At 38.5% G+C, this 14,724-nt stretch overlaps 1 protein-coding gene across 9 annotated transcripts in view; it reads right to left on the reverse strand.

The window, feature by feature from the left end:
* CFAP95 (cilia and flagella associated protein 95) overlaps positions 1-14,724 on the reverse strand; it is a 108,560-nt gene that overhangs the window by 59,854 nt on the left and 33,982 nt on the right. For all 9 annotated transcript variants that reach the window (XM_084899555.1, XM_084899559.1, XM_084899561.1 and 6 more), the window contains 2 exons: positions 13,365-13,483; positions 12,017-12,085 (listed from right to left, as the gene is read on the reverse strand). In XM_084899555.1, the coding sequence (XP_084755681.1) occupies positions 12,017-12,085; positions 13,365-13,483 (188 nt within the window). The remainder of the gene's footprint in view (positions 1-12,016; positions 12,086-13,364; positions 13,484-14,724) is intronic.

Consider the following 14,724-nt stretch of genomic DNA (forward strand, 5'->3'; position numbering starts at 1 on the left):
ATAAAATATAAGGTACATAAAGGCCTTAACTCAGACACAGAGTATGTGCTCAATAACACTAGAAGAAAAAACATTACTGTGAGGATACTAATCAAATGGTGGAAGGACATGGATCTCTTTGCATTTTAATTGGATTATTCAAGCTGCATGGTGGAGAATGGATTGCAGGGGAGGCAAAGGAACTAGTTAGGATACTTAAATTACCAATTGGTCGGAGTCAGTGACCTCTTTCCTGTTCCAGTCTCAAATATCAACCCATTTTCTGACATGCTCTTCCATCTTGACTGCCTCAACGAATAGCCCCAATTACCCCCACTTGCCAAAGCCAGAAGCTTGGAAATCAACCTTGAGTCTTCTTTACCCTCATAATTAATCAGTCATCAAGTAAATATCTATCCCTTTCAATATGTCTAAAATCTGAACCCTTCTCTCCCTCCACACCCCCATCAAAGTAATTATAAATAATGGTATTTTATGACAACCACATAAATTTTCACATAAAGAGAAGTGCCAGCAATATTAGTTTATTATTAACACACATGGGATAAAAGGAATGTGGAAATTAAATATAAATTCCACAGCCATGACATTTTGAAAATATTTACCACTCACTTGTTTTGTTAGCTCATTAGTCCCAAAAGTTTGAACTGCTTGCTTCCCTGATAGATTAACAATGACAAATAGGTCTTTATAGATATTATAAATTGCCTATTTATAGGTCAAATAATGGTAGAAGTAGCCATATAATCATGGTAGTTAGAAGCATGAAGGTTGTTTTAATTATTTGTGTGGTTTAAAAGTTAGTGGCTTAAAATAACAATCATTTTTATTATCTTTTATTATTCTGTGGAATGACTGGGTTCAGTTGGGTGGTTTTTCTGCTCTATGGAACATCACAGCTACAGGCATCCAGGTAATTGACTAGACTAGAATATCTAAGATAGCTCAAGCCCATGGTTGGCAACTGGTTTTGCCTGTTGTCTGGGAGCTCAGTCAAATACAGTGCCTTGGTTATCCTCCATATGCCCTCTTCATGTGTCTTGGCTTCTCACAGAATGTCAGCTACAGTCCAAAAATCAGAAAGTAGCATTTACCAGTGTCCTTAAATATGTCTACACTTACATGTTCCAGAACATCACTTCTGCCACAATTTATTGATCAAAGCCCGTCCCAAGACCAACCTAGATTCAGAAGGCAGGCAGATAACCTTTGCCCCTTGATAGGAGCTGTGGCATGCTTGTACAGAGTGGGAGGAATTGTTGGAGGCCACCTCGGGAGATTAGCGATCACAATATATAAATCAAATACGCCTATCTTCATATTTTATCTGGAGGGCCTTAGTGAGCACACCTGAATACACAAAGAAACCTGGCCTTTAACTTAGTGGGTGCAACTTGAATAGCTATTCTAAGGAAGTTAGATACAATAAAGGCTTGTAAGAATGTTCTGAGTTAGCATATTATGATGCCCTAACTTTAGGTCTAACAGGTTCTATATCATGTGCTTTCACAAAAATTTTCTTATCAAATTACTTGAATTACCCTACAAGGATAGCAATGGAATAGGTTATTGTTACCCGCTATTAAAACACTCCTGCGCCAAGGTGCACAACTCAAGTCAGGATCTAAGTCACAGCCCCAAATGTTAATGAAAGGTTAAGTGTTCTAATTAGTCATTTGGCTTCAATGTACTCCAGCTAAGGAAGGACATCTTATAAGAAGGAGTAATGCAAAGAGCAATAGCAGGTAGGCTGACTCTGAAGTCATTTCAGCACATTTGGCCACCTAGAAAAGCAATCAGTTACTCAACTCTAGCTAAGCCACCTATTCCTAGAAGCCCCAGTTGGTGATGTGACCTCAGGCAAGATTCTTGAGGGACCTTGTCAAGCCAAAACCAAGGTATATTAACCCAAGGACCATTAACCCAGTATGTTTGAAAAATGGAAAATTTGATTCAAAAAATTCCAAAAGAGATAAAGAATCTTTTCCCAGTACTTCTTTTATGAGCTTGGCACTCAAGGCCTGGGATGCCAAATGTAGCAATGATCATCTCCATGTTTACAGGGGAAAGTGATGTTCAAAGTTCTCCTGGTTAGTCTATCATTCAGAGAGCAGCATAGAAAAAATGGCTAATACTATGAAATTTGGCATTAGATGCTCAGTTCAAATCCTGGCTCATTATCACTTACTAGCCATGTGAGTTTGCACATGTTATTTGATTGCTCTGTGTCTTTAATTTTTCCCTCCATATAAAGTAGATAATGATGGAACCAAGTCACAGAGTTTTTGTCAGAGTGAGTTACTATATGTAAAACCCTTAGAATAGTATCTGGCACATAATAAGCACCATGTAGGCATATGCTATTTTTAGTATTAGTCTTAAAGTTTTAAGTTACAGAAATCCAACTTAAACTTAATTAAGAAAAAAAATAAAAACAAATAAAGGAATGTATCAGCACATACAAAAAGAATGTCATCAGAATTCTTTTTCCACACCTCTGCTTAGCTTCATTTATATGCAGATGCTCCCCACAGCAGCAAGATGCCCTCTAACCTGCCACCTGAAACATGAGAGAGCATCTTGCCCTAAACTCCAATTATTATCCTAGATCTGGGGTTGGCAAACTGCAGCTCGTGAGCCATGTGGGGCTCTTTGGCCCCTTGAGTGTGGCTCTTCCACAAAATACCACAGCCTGGATGAGTCTATTTTGAAGAAATGGCATTAGAAGAAGTTTAATTTAAAAAATTTGGCTCTCAAAAAGAAATTTCAATCGTACTGTAGTATTTGGCTCTGTTGACTAATGACTTTGCCAACCACTGTCCTAGCGTGTTTTTTGATTGGCCCAGCCTGGGTCAAGTAGCCAGCACTTCGGTTTATGGGGAGAAAAACCAGCCCACCCATTATATTACCTAACTGATTGGGGAAGAGGATACTATCCAAAAAGAGAAAGCTGGCCACACAAAAACAAAAGGTCCTATAATGAGTAAGATGGGGAGTCAAGAATTAAATTCCAGTCTGTCTCACTCCCATTCTACAGTCTTTTCACCACACCGCTCTCCTCTTCACATTTCCTTTGTTGTTACCCTCCTCACTGTCATGACAGAGCAATTTTTAAAACTTTTTCTTCTGGAAAAATGTTCAACACCTGGGTGGTATTTTACCAAGAGTTAACCTACCACACAAGTGACTGAACAGAGAAAAATGTAAATGCCTTGAGCTTTACTTTGAGAAAGGAAAAAAACAAACAAACAAACAAAAAGTACCTTTCTTATCATTCACATGCAGTCCTGTTCCTCTGAAGAGTGCCAAAGGTTTTACAGATGCTAAATGCACCCGTGAGAGAAATAAATAGGTTTTAAACTGTGGCCTAAGCTTGCTACTACTAGTGTGAAGTAATCACTCCACACACATATGGATAAGTGCTCTATGCCAACAATGAAAACTTAACTGCCTGAACTACTTTTTGACCTCATTTAACTTGTCCACTTATGTGACTTCAGGTGCCTTTCTGCTTAGAATCATAAAAGTTTAGAGCAGGAAAGGATTTTACTGATCATTTGGTTCAATCCCCTCATTTTCCAGATGGAAACCACTGAAGCCCAGAGAGGGCTATTAGCCAGCACAAGGTCACAAAGCAAGTTTAGTGCAGGTCCAGAAGTAGAAGTCACATCTCCTATTTTCCATAACATGCCCTTTCTGGAAAACCACACCGTGTCCAAAAATCTACACAATGATCCCAAACACTGTTAATCTTTCTTCTCCAGTCACGTGGATCACAATAAGTGTTTGGATGAATTCTTGAAATGACACATTTGTCCTAAAATGTCAACATACACTAATCACTACCATCAGGAGGCAATGAAATTGGGTAAAAAACAAGACACATTGGTTTGGGCTGATCTTGTAAGGGGTTTACCTTTTATATCTTCCCATCCTCCAGTAGGTGGTCAGTACTCCCTCAAACTGACCCAGGCTTCCAGGGACCTGCTTCTCACCCAGAAAATACTCTACGCCACACCTGGATTTTTCCTATAAAAAGCTAACTTCTCCTGTAAACCATTATCCCAGGAACATACACAGTTATATATGCACATTTAAATAAGCACTTCTGAGAAATAAGCTCTTAAAATTATGTTTATACGTGGATCTACTTGATATGGTTTTTGTTGTCATTGTGTGTTGTCCCATTCATTGTTTTGGTTTCTGGTTGTTTGTTAATGGTCATAGCTGTAGGCCAATTATCATACACAAAAAACCTTACTTAGAAGGAATCAGCTACAATAGTCTTGTTCTATGGACAAATTGTAAAATGATTTTATATTAGATAATCATATATACAGGGGCCTTCTGATAATTAGTGAGTTATTTTTCTATGTCTCATAAAGAGTACCTCCAAATGAAGTGAAAGTTCCTTGAGGATTTTTGAGAGCAAGATACGAGGGCAAAAATGACTTGTAAGTTAACTTCCTACTTATATTCATGTCCCCATCCACTTTTCCTATATGCCTTAAAGAAAATATGCCTATCATTACTTTTCTACACCTTTCATGTCTCTATCCATTTAGTAAAAGCAAGGTATATTGGAGATCCCTTAACATGTAACCGAACCAGTTTGAGACTATAAGAGCACTGTTGGCCCAGCCAGCATGGCTCAGTAGTTGAGCTTCAACCTGTGAATCAGGAGGTCAAGGTTCGATTCCTGGTCCGGGCTCATGCCCAGGTTGCAGGTTCAATCCCCAGTATGAAGTGTGCAGAAGGCATCTGATCTTCGGTTCCCTCTTGGTCTAAGAGGCCATTGAGCCTCCTTGCCTGTCACCCCTTCCATCACTAGTCAATGCCAATTCCTTGGAAACTCTTGATGGAAATGCAACCAACTCTCAAGAGGAACAATAATTCTGGTTCTAGATGAGCTCAATTAGCCTCAAACTATATAAATCTCATTTTTAAAATTTAAGTCATTGATACCACTTTTAGTCTCAATATGACTACTCCTATATTATAATTTAATTTTTTTTCTCTGTCTGTGACTTAGGTGAAAGGAATTTATCCACAGAGTCCTTTTCTCTATTTAAGGTCAGGAGTGACAAGTCCAGTGGTGTCCAACATTCTAGTTATTCTGATTTTCAGTATGTTTCACTGAGATGTTTGCTGCCAGTTTAAGGAGGAAAGATGTTGTGTCTTCTTCACATTGGTTTTAAACTAAGTAGGTAGGCTCTTGGTTAAGTTGTGAGAAAAGAAAAAAACTGTCAAATGCCATCACAGCATAATGGATATTATATTAAAAATTAATGTAAATGCATCTGACTCATGTCTCCTTAATAACAAAGCCATACCTGTTTTCTGATTTGTTGTTGTTGTTAAGAGGTAACCTGAGGTTTAAATTTACATTATGATTACAACTTTTCTTTTATAAGTTGAAGCACATTATTTTGGTCCATTGAGCAAGCTCATTCTTATTCACTGCCTTTTAAAGTTGACATTTAACTTCCACAGCTGTACAGTTGGCAAGAAGCAAAAGAATATTTAATATTCAAGAGCGCATATTCTAAAATACCACTGCATTCTATTATATGGAATGCCCTATAATTAATATACATTAACTGAAAGAAAGAATTGCATATGAAATTAGCAGAGAATGGTTGAAGGTATTCATATTTTATTTCTTTGTTTATTTTCATTAATCAAATAAAACAAACAAGTAATTCTAGCAATTCAAACCAATAAGAGATGATTTTCGAAAAAATCTTGTCTCCTAATGCATTTACTACCTTGTTTCCCTGAAAATAAGACAGTGTCTTATATTAATTTTTTCTCCCAAAGTTGCGGTAGGTCTTATTTTCAGCGGATGTCTTATCTTTCCATACGTTAGGTCTTATTTTCGGAGGATGTCTTATTTTCGGGGAAACACGGTAGCATAGAATTGAGATCAACTTTTAGTTGTACAGGCCTTGACACCCTAAATCAAATAAGATAGGAATTAACCACACCCCTTCCCATTACAATTTAATGTTCATCATCAGAAATCATTATTCAGCCAAGAAATAATTATTGTGTTTGTGTTATAGGTCAGGCTCCCTGTTAGACACTAGGGATAGAGCTGAGAAAGCCTTGTCCTTCAGAGTGCTGACTTTAGAGCAAGAAGGACAAACAAGAATGTTATCAATTGCAACCAAGATGGATAGTGCTGTGATAAAAGAAGCACACAGTGCTATACCTACCCACAAGGGACCTACCATGGTGCTGAGGATAGCAGTAGGAAGGGAAGCTCCTTTACAGGTGGTGACATTTCAGTTGGGACTTGATGACTTCAGAGTTAAGAATGAATGTATTGTACATATAAAAATATGGTCAAAGTCACTAATCATCCAAGAGATGCCAATCAAAACGACAATGCGGTACCATCTCACATCTGTCAGAATGGCTATCATCAACAAATCAACAAACAACATGTGCTGGTGAGGATGCAGAGAAAAAGAAACCTTCGTGCACTGCTGGTGGGAATGCAGACTGGTGCAGCCACTGTGGAGAACAGTATGGAGTTTCCTAAAAAAAACTACCATATTTTCTGGCGTATAAGACGACCCCCTAATTTTACAGTTAAAACATAGGTTTAGGCCTATATTCGCTGTATAAGACTACCCCCCACTTCCAAGGCAACACCAGTTCTTTTTTTAATAGACTGCCTCTCTGACTCTGGCCAATCTGAGCAGGCTTTTTATGCATGCAAATTATACATGTTCTGTACCCGAAGCTACACTGTGTTCTAGTAAAAAGCCTGCTCAGATTGTCCAGAGTCAGAGAGGAGGTCTATTAAAAAAAGAACTGGTGTTGCCTCGGAAGTGGGAGGTAGTCTTATACAGTGAATATAGGCCTAAACCTACGTTTTAACTGTAAAATTAGGGGGGTCGTCTTATACGCCGGAAAATACGGTAAAAATGAACTCTCATTTGACCCAGTGATCCCACTTCTAGGAATATATCCATAGAAACTAGAAACACCAATCAGAAAGAATATATGCACCCCTGTGTTCATAGCAGCACAATTTATAATATTGATAGCTAAGTTTGGAAACAGCCTAAAGGTCCATCAGCAGATGAGTGGATTAGAAAACTATGGAACAATGGAATACTACACTGCTGTAAAAAGGAAGAAACTCCTACCACTTGAAACAGCATGGATGGACCTGGAGAGCATTATGCTAAGCGAAATAAATCAATCAGAGAGAGATAAATATCACATGATCTCACTCATTTGTGGAATATAATGAACAACATAAACTGATGAGCAAAAACAGACCCAGAGACAGAGAAGCATCGAAAGGTAGGGGAAGGTGGGGACAAGGGGGAGAGATCAACCAAAGGACTTCTATATATGCATATAAGCATAACCAATGGACATAGACACCACAGGGGTGAGGCATGAGCAGGGGGAGGGGGATCTTGAGGGGATAAGGACACATATGTATCAATAAAAAATTTTTTTTAAAGATAAGAAAAAAAGAATGAATATATACCTTGCATCTTGCTTCCTCAAAAAGATCTACTAAAACCACATTAAAGATACTTTTAAAAATAATAAATCCACAAGAACAGGGAAGACAAAAAAGATACAAGAGAAACAAATTTTGAAAGCTCAAGAGAAAATGGACAAGGGGTTCTGACTGAGCAGAAATCTGAGTCCTAAAGCAGCAAGGGAGGCCTGGGGGAGAGCTGTTTGAGAAGCAGTTAGAACTCCAGGCTCCAACTGCACTCCACACTGCTGGGTTGTTGCCAGCAGAGAGCTAGAAATTTATTCACTGGAAAGGGTAAAAGAGAAAATCCTTGACCAACAACACGGTTCAGTGACCATACACAATGAAGTATTAATATTGATGTCCAAGCCAATTGCCCTGCTGGCTACAGGAACACAGCCCCAGCCCTTCACTCTTCAGATGGGGGAGAGATTTCTCTGGGGAATCTGATCAACCCACACAGAAAGACTAAAATACTGATACAAGGGTTTCGGCAAAAAAGAAGAAGAAGAAGAAAAAACACCTATATCCCTCAGTGAAATTCCAAGTCTATAAGTCTTACTCACAGGCCCAAAAAGCCTCATCTCTTAATCGTGAGGAGAAAACCAAGGATTAATTTCTGAACACTTGATGGAAACCCTTAGCATGGAAGATACATAACTACAAATAAATAATACAAACAGAAACAGGAGAGCATTCTTGGACAAAATAAGAGACTGTATGTGTGGAAGAAAAAAATAAAGAAAAACTATCAGTGTAACATCTCCAGATAGGTAAAAGAAGATATTGCAGTCATAAAATCAAATAGTGGATCTTATAAAAACAGAAGGATTTAGAAAACAAAAATTGAACTCAATAGTAGGGTTGGAGAAACAGAGAACAAAGTAGATAGTAAAGACAAAAATAAAATAGAAATGATAAGACAATTAAAGGACGAGGGCAAGCAATACAATATCCAAATAAAAACTTTCCAAAAAGGGAGAACAGAGGAAATGGAAGGTATAAATCATCAATGAAATAAATCAAGGACACTGCCCTGAACGGATGGGTAGGAGTTTCTAGACTGAAAGGGTTCACTAAGTATCTGGCCCAGCTGACTTGCATAGCACTTACCATTCGTGCATCAGTTACCCTTCTAATTTTACATGCATTAACTTATTTAATCATCACATAATCCTATAAATTTTATTTTGGTGCCTTTATAATTATTACTCCCATTTTACAGATAAAGAAACTAACTGATGTACAAAATGTGCCCAAGATCCTTAAGAGGAAGGTCCAGGATTTGAAGGCAGGTAATGTATGCCCAGAGCCTACTACACAATACACAGGAGAGAGCACCATTGAAATTTCAGAGTATACCAAAGATAGCTCTAGCTTATTTTTTAAAGTGCACTCAAAGCCCAGGTTCTGATCAATCATTTGAGGTGAACTCCATGAAGGTTTCCTTCTCTTCAATATCCTGTCCTAAAAATTCCAGTGCTATCAAATTCCCATCTCCAGACTTAATAAGAACACTGCTCTGCACTTGGGTTCACCTGTCTATACCACAGCCAGAAAAACTTTTCTTGGTGAGTCAGGGGAGAATGTGATGTTCACCTCCTATCTCAAGGAGCACAGAGCCTCACTGGTTGCTGTCCAACACTTGACAACAGTCACCTAATATCCAGTTCTGCAATTGTTCATGATAGGATAGTAAGTCTGCAACCAGCCCTTTTATACCCACATTTTTATTTGACCCTCACATTTAAATAATTATGGGATCAAAATTATTTTCCTTCAATACTTTAATGTTATGCTCTTTTTAAAAAAATATATTTTATTGATTTTTTTACAGAGAGGAAGGGAGAGAGATAGAGAGCTAGAAACGTCGATGAAAGAGAAACATCATCGACCAGCTGCCTCCTGCACACCCCCCACTGGGGATGCGCCCGCAACCAATGTACATGCCCTTGACCAGAATCGAACCTGGGACCCTTCAGACCGCAGAACGATGCTCTACCACTGAGCCAAACCGGTTTCGGCTGTTATGCTCTTATATCCAGTATTGCTGTTGGGATTTTAATGTCAACTTGATTTTTATTATTTTGTCTACATTTTCTGCTGTTTCCTTTATTTCCATAAATAATAAAGCTTTAACCTTTTGTTCCATTAGTTTTAAATTCCTGTTCCATTTGCTACATCTGGTCTGCTTCCTCTCATGTTGGTTGCCTATATCTCATTCTTCATGATGCTTTTGTTCTTTAGATGTGTTATGAGTTTTTCAATTGAGACTTAATCCGTGTTACTCCTAAAACTATCAGTTGCCTCTGCTTTTGATGACTATATAGGTAGTCCATTGGAAAGGGAGGTTAGCCTACCCAGTGTGCTCAGTGGTTAAGCATCGACCTATGTACCAGGAGGTCATGGTTCGATTACTGGTCAGGGTACATGTCTGGATTGTGGGCTTGATCTTTGGTGTAGGGCATGCAGAAGGTAGCCAATCAATGATTCTCTCTCATCATTGATATTTCTATCTCTCTCTTCCTTTCCCTTCCTCTCTGAAATCAATAATAATATATTTTAGAACAAGAAAAGAGAGGCTGAATTGGTGTCTTCACTGTAAGGGAAATACGGGTTGAGTGCCTCTACTGCAGTTTGCTGGCTTAACTGCACTTATTTTCCCTGCCATTTCTTTCTTCTTAAGATGCACAGCCCAGTTCTTCAGTATCTTAGACTGCTTTCTCTAACTAGAGTTGGGGAAGACAAGCCAGGGTCCCACTGGCTATCTGTGGCTGGCATTATAGATCTCAATGTTGATATCAGAGCTTTAGGGAGGGAGGTTGTTGACATCAAATTCTTTATTATGTAGAACCTTGACTATCTCATTTTCTGCCGTGGACTAAAAACAGCAGTCACGGTCCATGCAAAAATCCAACTTTGAGCGTATGATCCAAGTTTGCAAACACAACAGATTAAGAGTCTTTCAGATCTAAGCCTGACCCAGTGCGATCACGGCTCCCACCCTGGACTGGACCAAGACTCCAGTTAGAGACTTCATCTTTTCCCTTCTCCCTTCTCTGCTCCTACCATCCCCAGCCTTCTCCTGCTCTAGCCCTTTATTTTCTTGTGAGTTTCTCAGAGTTTTGATAGTTGTTAAAGTCTGCCTTTGCTGGAAATCCCAGACTTCATGTAGAGGGAGCCAGCAGGATGCTTTTGGCCCATCGCCTTGATGGAAGCCCAAAGCCCATTCTCCTCAAGGATCATACTGGGGATACTCTTTGTGGACCTTCCAGCTCACGTAGAGGTGCTGCATGCTGTGAGGGATGCAGGCCAGCCAGCCTTGCTGGAACAATCGGAGTTAGAACCCACAGGGCTAGAATATCTGCCCAGAATTACTACAGGTGACTGTGAAATGAGGTGAGACTCCCCAACTCTCCTCACCTCAGGCAGACTCAGCAAATTAGCTTAGTTCTAATGCCAGACAGTTTTCAAAGTAAGAAAGCACATTTAAATTGCTGTTGACAATGACACACACTCATACCTTCATAATGCAAAATTCAATACTTAGAATTTTGCCATGCTTGGAAGTACTACATCATTTATCTCTATGTCATATAGAAATTATAAAAGTTTGTATTCTTTAAATAGATGAATGGAAAAGGAATCTCTTTTCTGTAGTAACAAGTCATGTCACCCCCAACATAAATTTTATTTCTTTTATTGGCAAAGTTACTAATCTCGTGCTCTATTATAAATTCTCATTATTCACAGTAATGTTCTATAAAGTCACTACAAACACTGAATTAGCAAATGCTGAACCATTACAGAAATATGGAGTTAGATACTTAGAGTCTCTGGTTATAATATTTTCATCAACCAATCAATATGTAACTAGTTTAAAGACACCTTATGTAATATATATTGTTGATTCATTAGCATCAGACTTACAGGCAATAGCATTATGACTCATGCCTGAAGGAAGCTTAATTTAGCACACTTATTTTTTCCACATCACAGCCTATTGTGCTTAGATATATCAGATAGCACTTTAGCACCATACAGTACTTGGGAGCCATTTCAAACAGCAAATTCATCAATTAAAAAGAAAACACTACGTAGACTTTGAGGACACTTGCATACAGTACTTGATCTGAAACAAGAGGCTGTTTCAACTTAAACTGGGAATGTATGCATCAGGTGGCTCAAATTTTTCACCACACTATATATGTTCACGAATGACAGAAACAACACCCCAAGTATTGATTTGGGGGTTATAAATAATTTTTTAGTAAACGAATTTGCAAATATGGAATCTATAAATAAGATGGGTTGACTATTATTTATTAACATTATGCACATTGATGAAAAATAACATTTTGTTAAAGGAAAGAAGTCTGAAAGCTGCCACATAAAGGGCCTTTTGTTGACTTTGGTTGGCCCCTCACACCTTCACCCCTGCAAACAAACCTCCTTAATCACTAAGAAACATTTTGTGCAATCTGCAGCAGTTTAAGGACTACTTACATTTTGCGCCGATCTGGTGGGTGCCTAGTAAAGAGAGCTCCAAAGCCTGTCAGAGGCAATCCAGTGTCCCTGGAAACAAAATAACAATTTTAGAAGCATGTCACACTGACATTTATAAACTATCAAAGCCATAGAAAACTGACTTGGGGCTAAATTTTTATGATAATTATTTTAAAAGATATCCATATTTATGCACTTTGCAAAATAAAATGTCCCAATATGTAAATGAAAATGTCAGTATTCCATCATTACTTTGACTGCATTTTCCAATAATCTATACTAATAAAAGGGTATTATGCAAATTAGACTAGGTTGACAGGCCATCTTCCGGATGTCCGACTTCCTGTGGACAAAGCCATGGTGGTGGGGGCTGAGGCAGACACAGTTAGGAGCAATCAAGCTGGGCAGGGGAGGGAAATTGGGGGTGAGATCAGGCCAGCAGGGGAGGACAATTAGAGGTGATCAGGCAGGCAGGTAGAGGGGTTAGGGACAATCAGACAGGCAGGCAAGGCAGTTAGGGGCAATCAGGCAGGCAGAACGTGAGTGGTTAGGATCCAGCAGTCACAGATTGCGAGAGGGATGTCCGACTGGAGAGAGTGCAGGCTGGTCTGAGGGAATCCCCTACCGCCGTGCACAAATTTCATGCACTGGGCCACTAGTTACAATATAAGAGAAAGTCTATATCTCACACTTCCATGAGAAGGTACTCTGCCAGGTTGCAGGACTACAGATAGAACTAAGAAACAGTTCCTACCCTCAAAAGACTGTCTATCTCAGAGAAACATACCTACATATAAATAATTAGAATGTAAGTCCAACTGGTTTATAAAACACACACACAAAAAATACTCAAAGGGCAAGGAGGTAAAAGCAATTCTGTTTAATAACAGTTTAGCTAATTCTTAACGTAACTCAGGCAATATTTCTATGCACATTTCATACTTTATTTCATCTAAACTTCAGAAAAACTTTATGAAGTAGACACTTTTATGATTCCCGTGTTATAGTGAACAAACTGAAGGTTACAGACACCAAATAACTTTCACAAATAAACCATGAAGCTGGGGTTCAAAGCTAATTAGATCCTTTAACAGAAAAACAAAAAACAAAAAACAAAAAAACAAAACAAAACATGTAAACATTACATTTTAGCTAGACCCAGAATGAGTAGTGCTGATTGGCAAACTGAGGAAAGGGAATTCATAGGAATGGCATAGGCAGACAGCATGGAGGTGTGAAATGTGCTCCAGTGCTTAAAGTGTTCCTGTAGTGTGTAGACCTCTTCAGTACTTACATAACCCTTTCCTGCATGTCCTATTCCATAGGCAAAGAAAAATAGTAAAAATACCTTTCAACAATCCCAGACAATAATGTTTCCTCATTCAATAAAGCTTTGCTTTTTATTTGAGCCAATTCTGTGTTTAAAAAAACCCGTGCCATTTGTTCATGTGTTTCTGAGATCCAAATCTGAAAAAAGGGAAAGAAAAAAAAGCCAAATGTAATAAAAATGTATTAATTGTAAAAATAATCAGTTACTAAAATATATTTTTGTTGAAGTAGACTCTGATTATAATTATTGACTCAATTGACATTTAAAAATAAGTGATATCTTATAGCAGCTATTTCACCACAAAGATGTAAAAGTAGCCATTTCTTGCTCTAAGTTGTTGGAAAATAACAAATTAGTTTTTTTCTATGAAATGAAAAGTTCTGCATTCAACTAAATATTAATATATCTGCTTTTTATTTCCTTCTCAGGGTTAATATATTTTATTTCCTTAAGTAAGAAATTATTTCTAGCAATCACTTTATAAATTGAAGCAAACATTACGCCCAGCCACAGTGGGCCGGGCCTGCTTACAGACCCTCCGCAGCTGGGCCAGAACCCTTGCTTTGGTCCTCCGCAGCCAGGCCACCGTGCTTGCCTCATTGCTGGAGTGACAATGCAAGTGTTCCCCCACTCCTGCCACTCTGCACCCAGCCTGCCCAGAGGCCCTTCAGATATAATCTTCATCATCGCCATCATCATTGCTATCATCATCATCATCATCCATTTTCTATCACAGGTAGTAATTCAATGAATTAGCAAGCAATTATTACTATGAGGAAAATCTGCAGACTGTAAGATGTACACAAACCAATTGCAGATGCAATATGGGTAACATTTAGGGGATCTTGGAAACAAAAACAGACAGTGAGGATTGAATATTTCATTTGTGATAGAATATCACAAATGTACAAGTTCACAGCAGAGCCAAAACCAGTTTGGCTCAGTGAATAGAGCATCGGCCTGCGGACTGAAAGGTCCCAGGTTCGATTCCAGTCAAGGGCAAATACCTTAGTTGCAGGCACATCTCTAGTAAGGGTTGTGCAAGAGGCAGCTGATAGATGATTCTCTCTCATCGATGTTTCTAACTCTCTATCCCTCTCTCTTCCTCTCTGTAAAAAATCAATAAAATATATTTTTTTAAAAAGAAGTTCACAGCAGAGAACCAGAACTCAACATCACCACTAGAACCCATTATTGTTCCTGATCCTAAAAGCTAGGTTCCCCAACTTATTCAATGAAGCCCCAGATCACATTAATCCTATTAGATTTTGTTTATAAAAAAAGAGAAACCTAATCCTATACCATCTTAATATGAAAGATCACTTTGGCCTAGAAATGTTCATAACCTGACATAACGGTGGGTAATTTATAAAAGCAC

Source organism: Pipistrellus hanaki (assembly GCF_964339955.1).
Source record: "Pipistrellus hanaki genome assembly, chromosome: 11".
NCBI classification, from domain to species: Eukaryota; Metazoa; Chordata; class Mammalia; order Chiroptera; family Vespertilionidae; genus Pipistrellus; species Pipistrellus hanaki.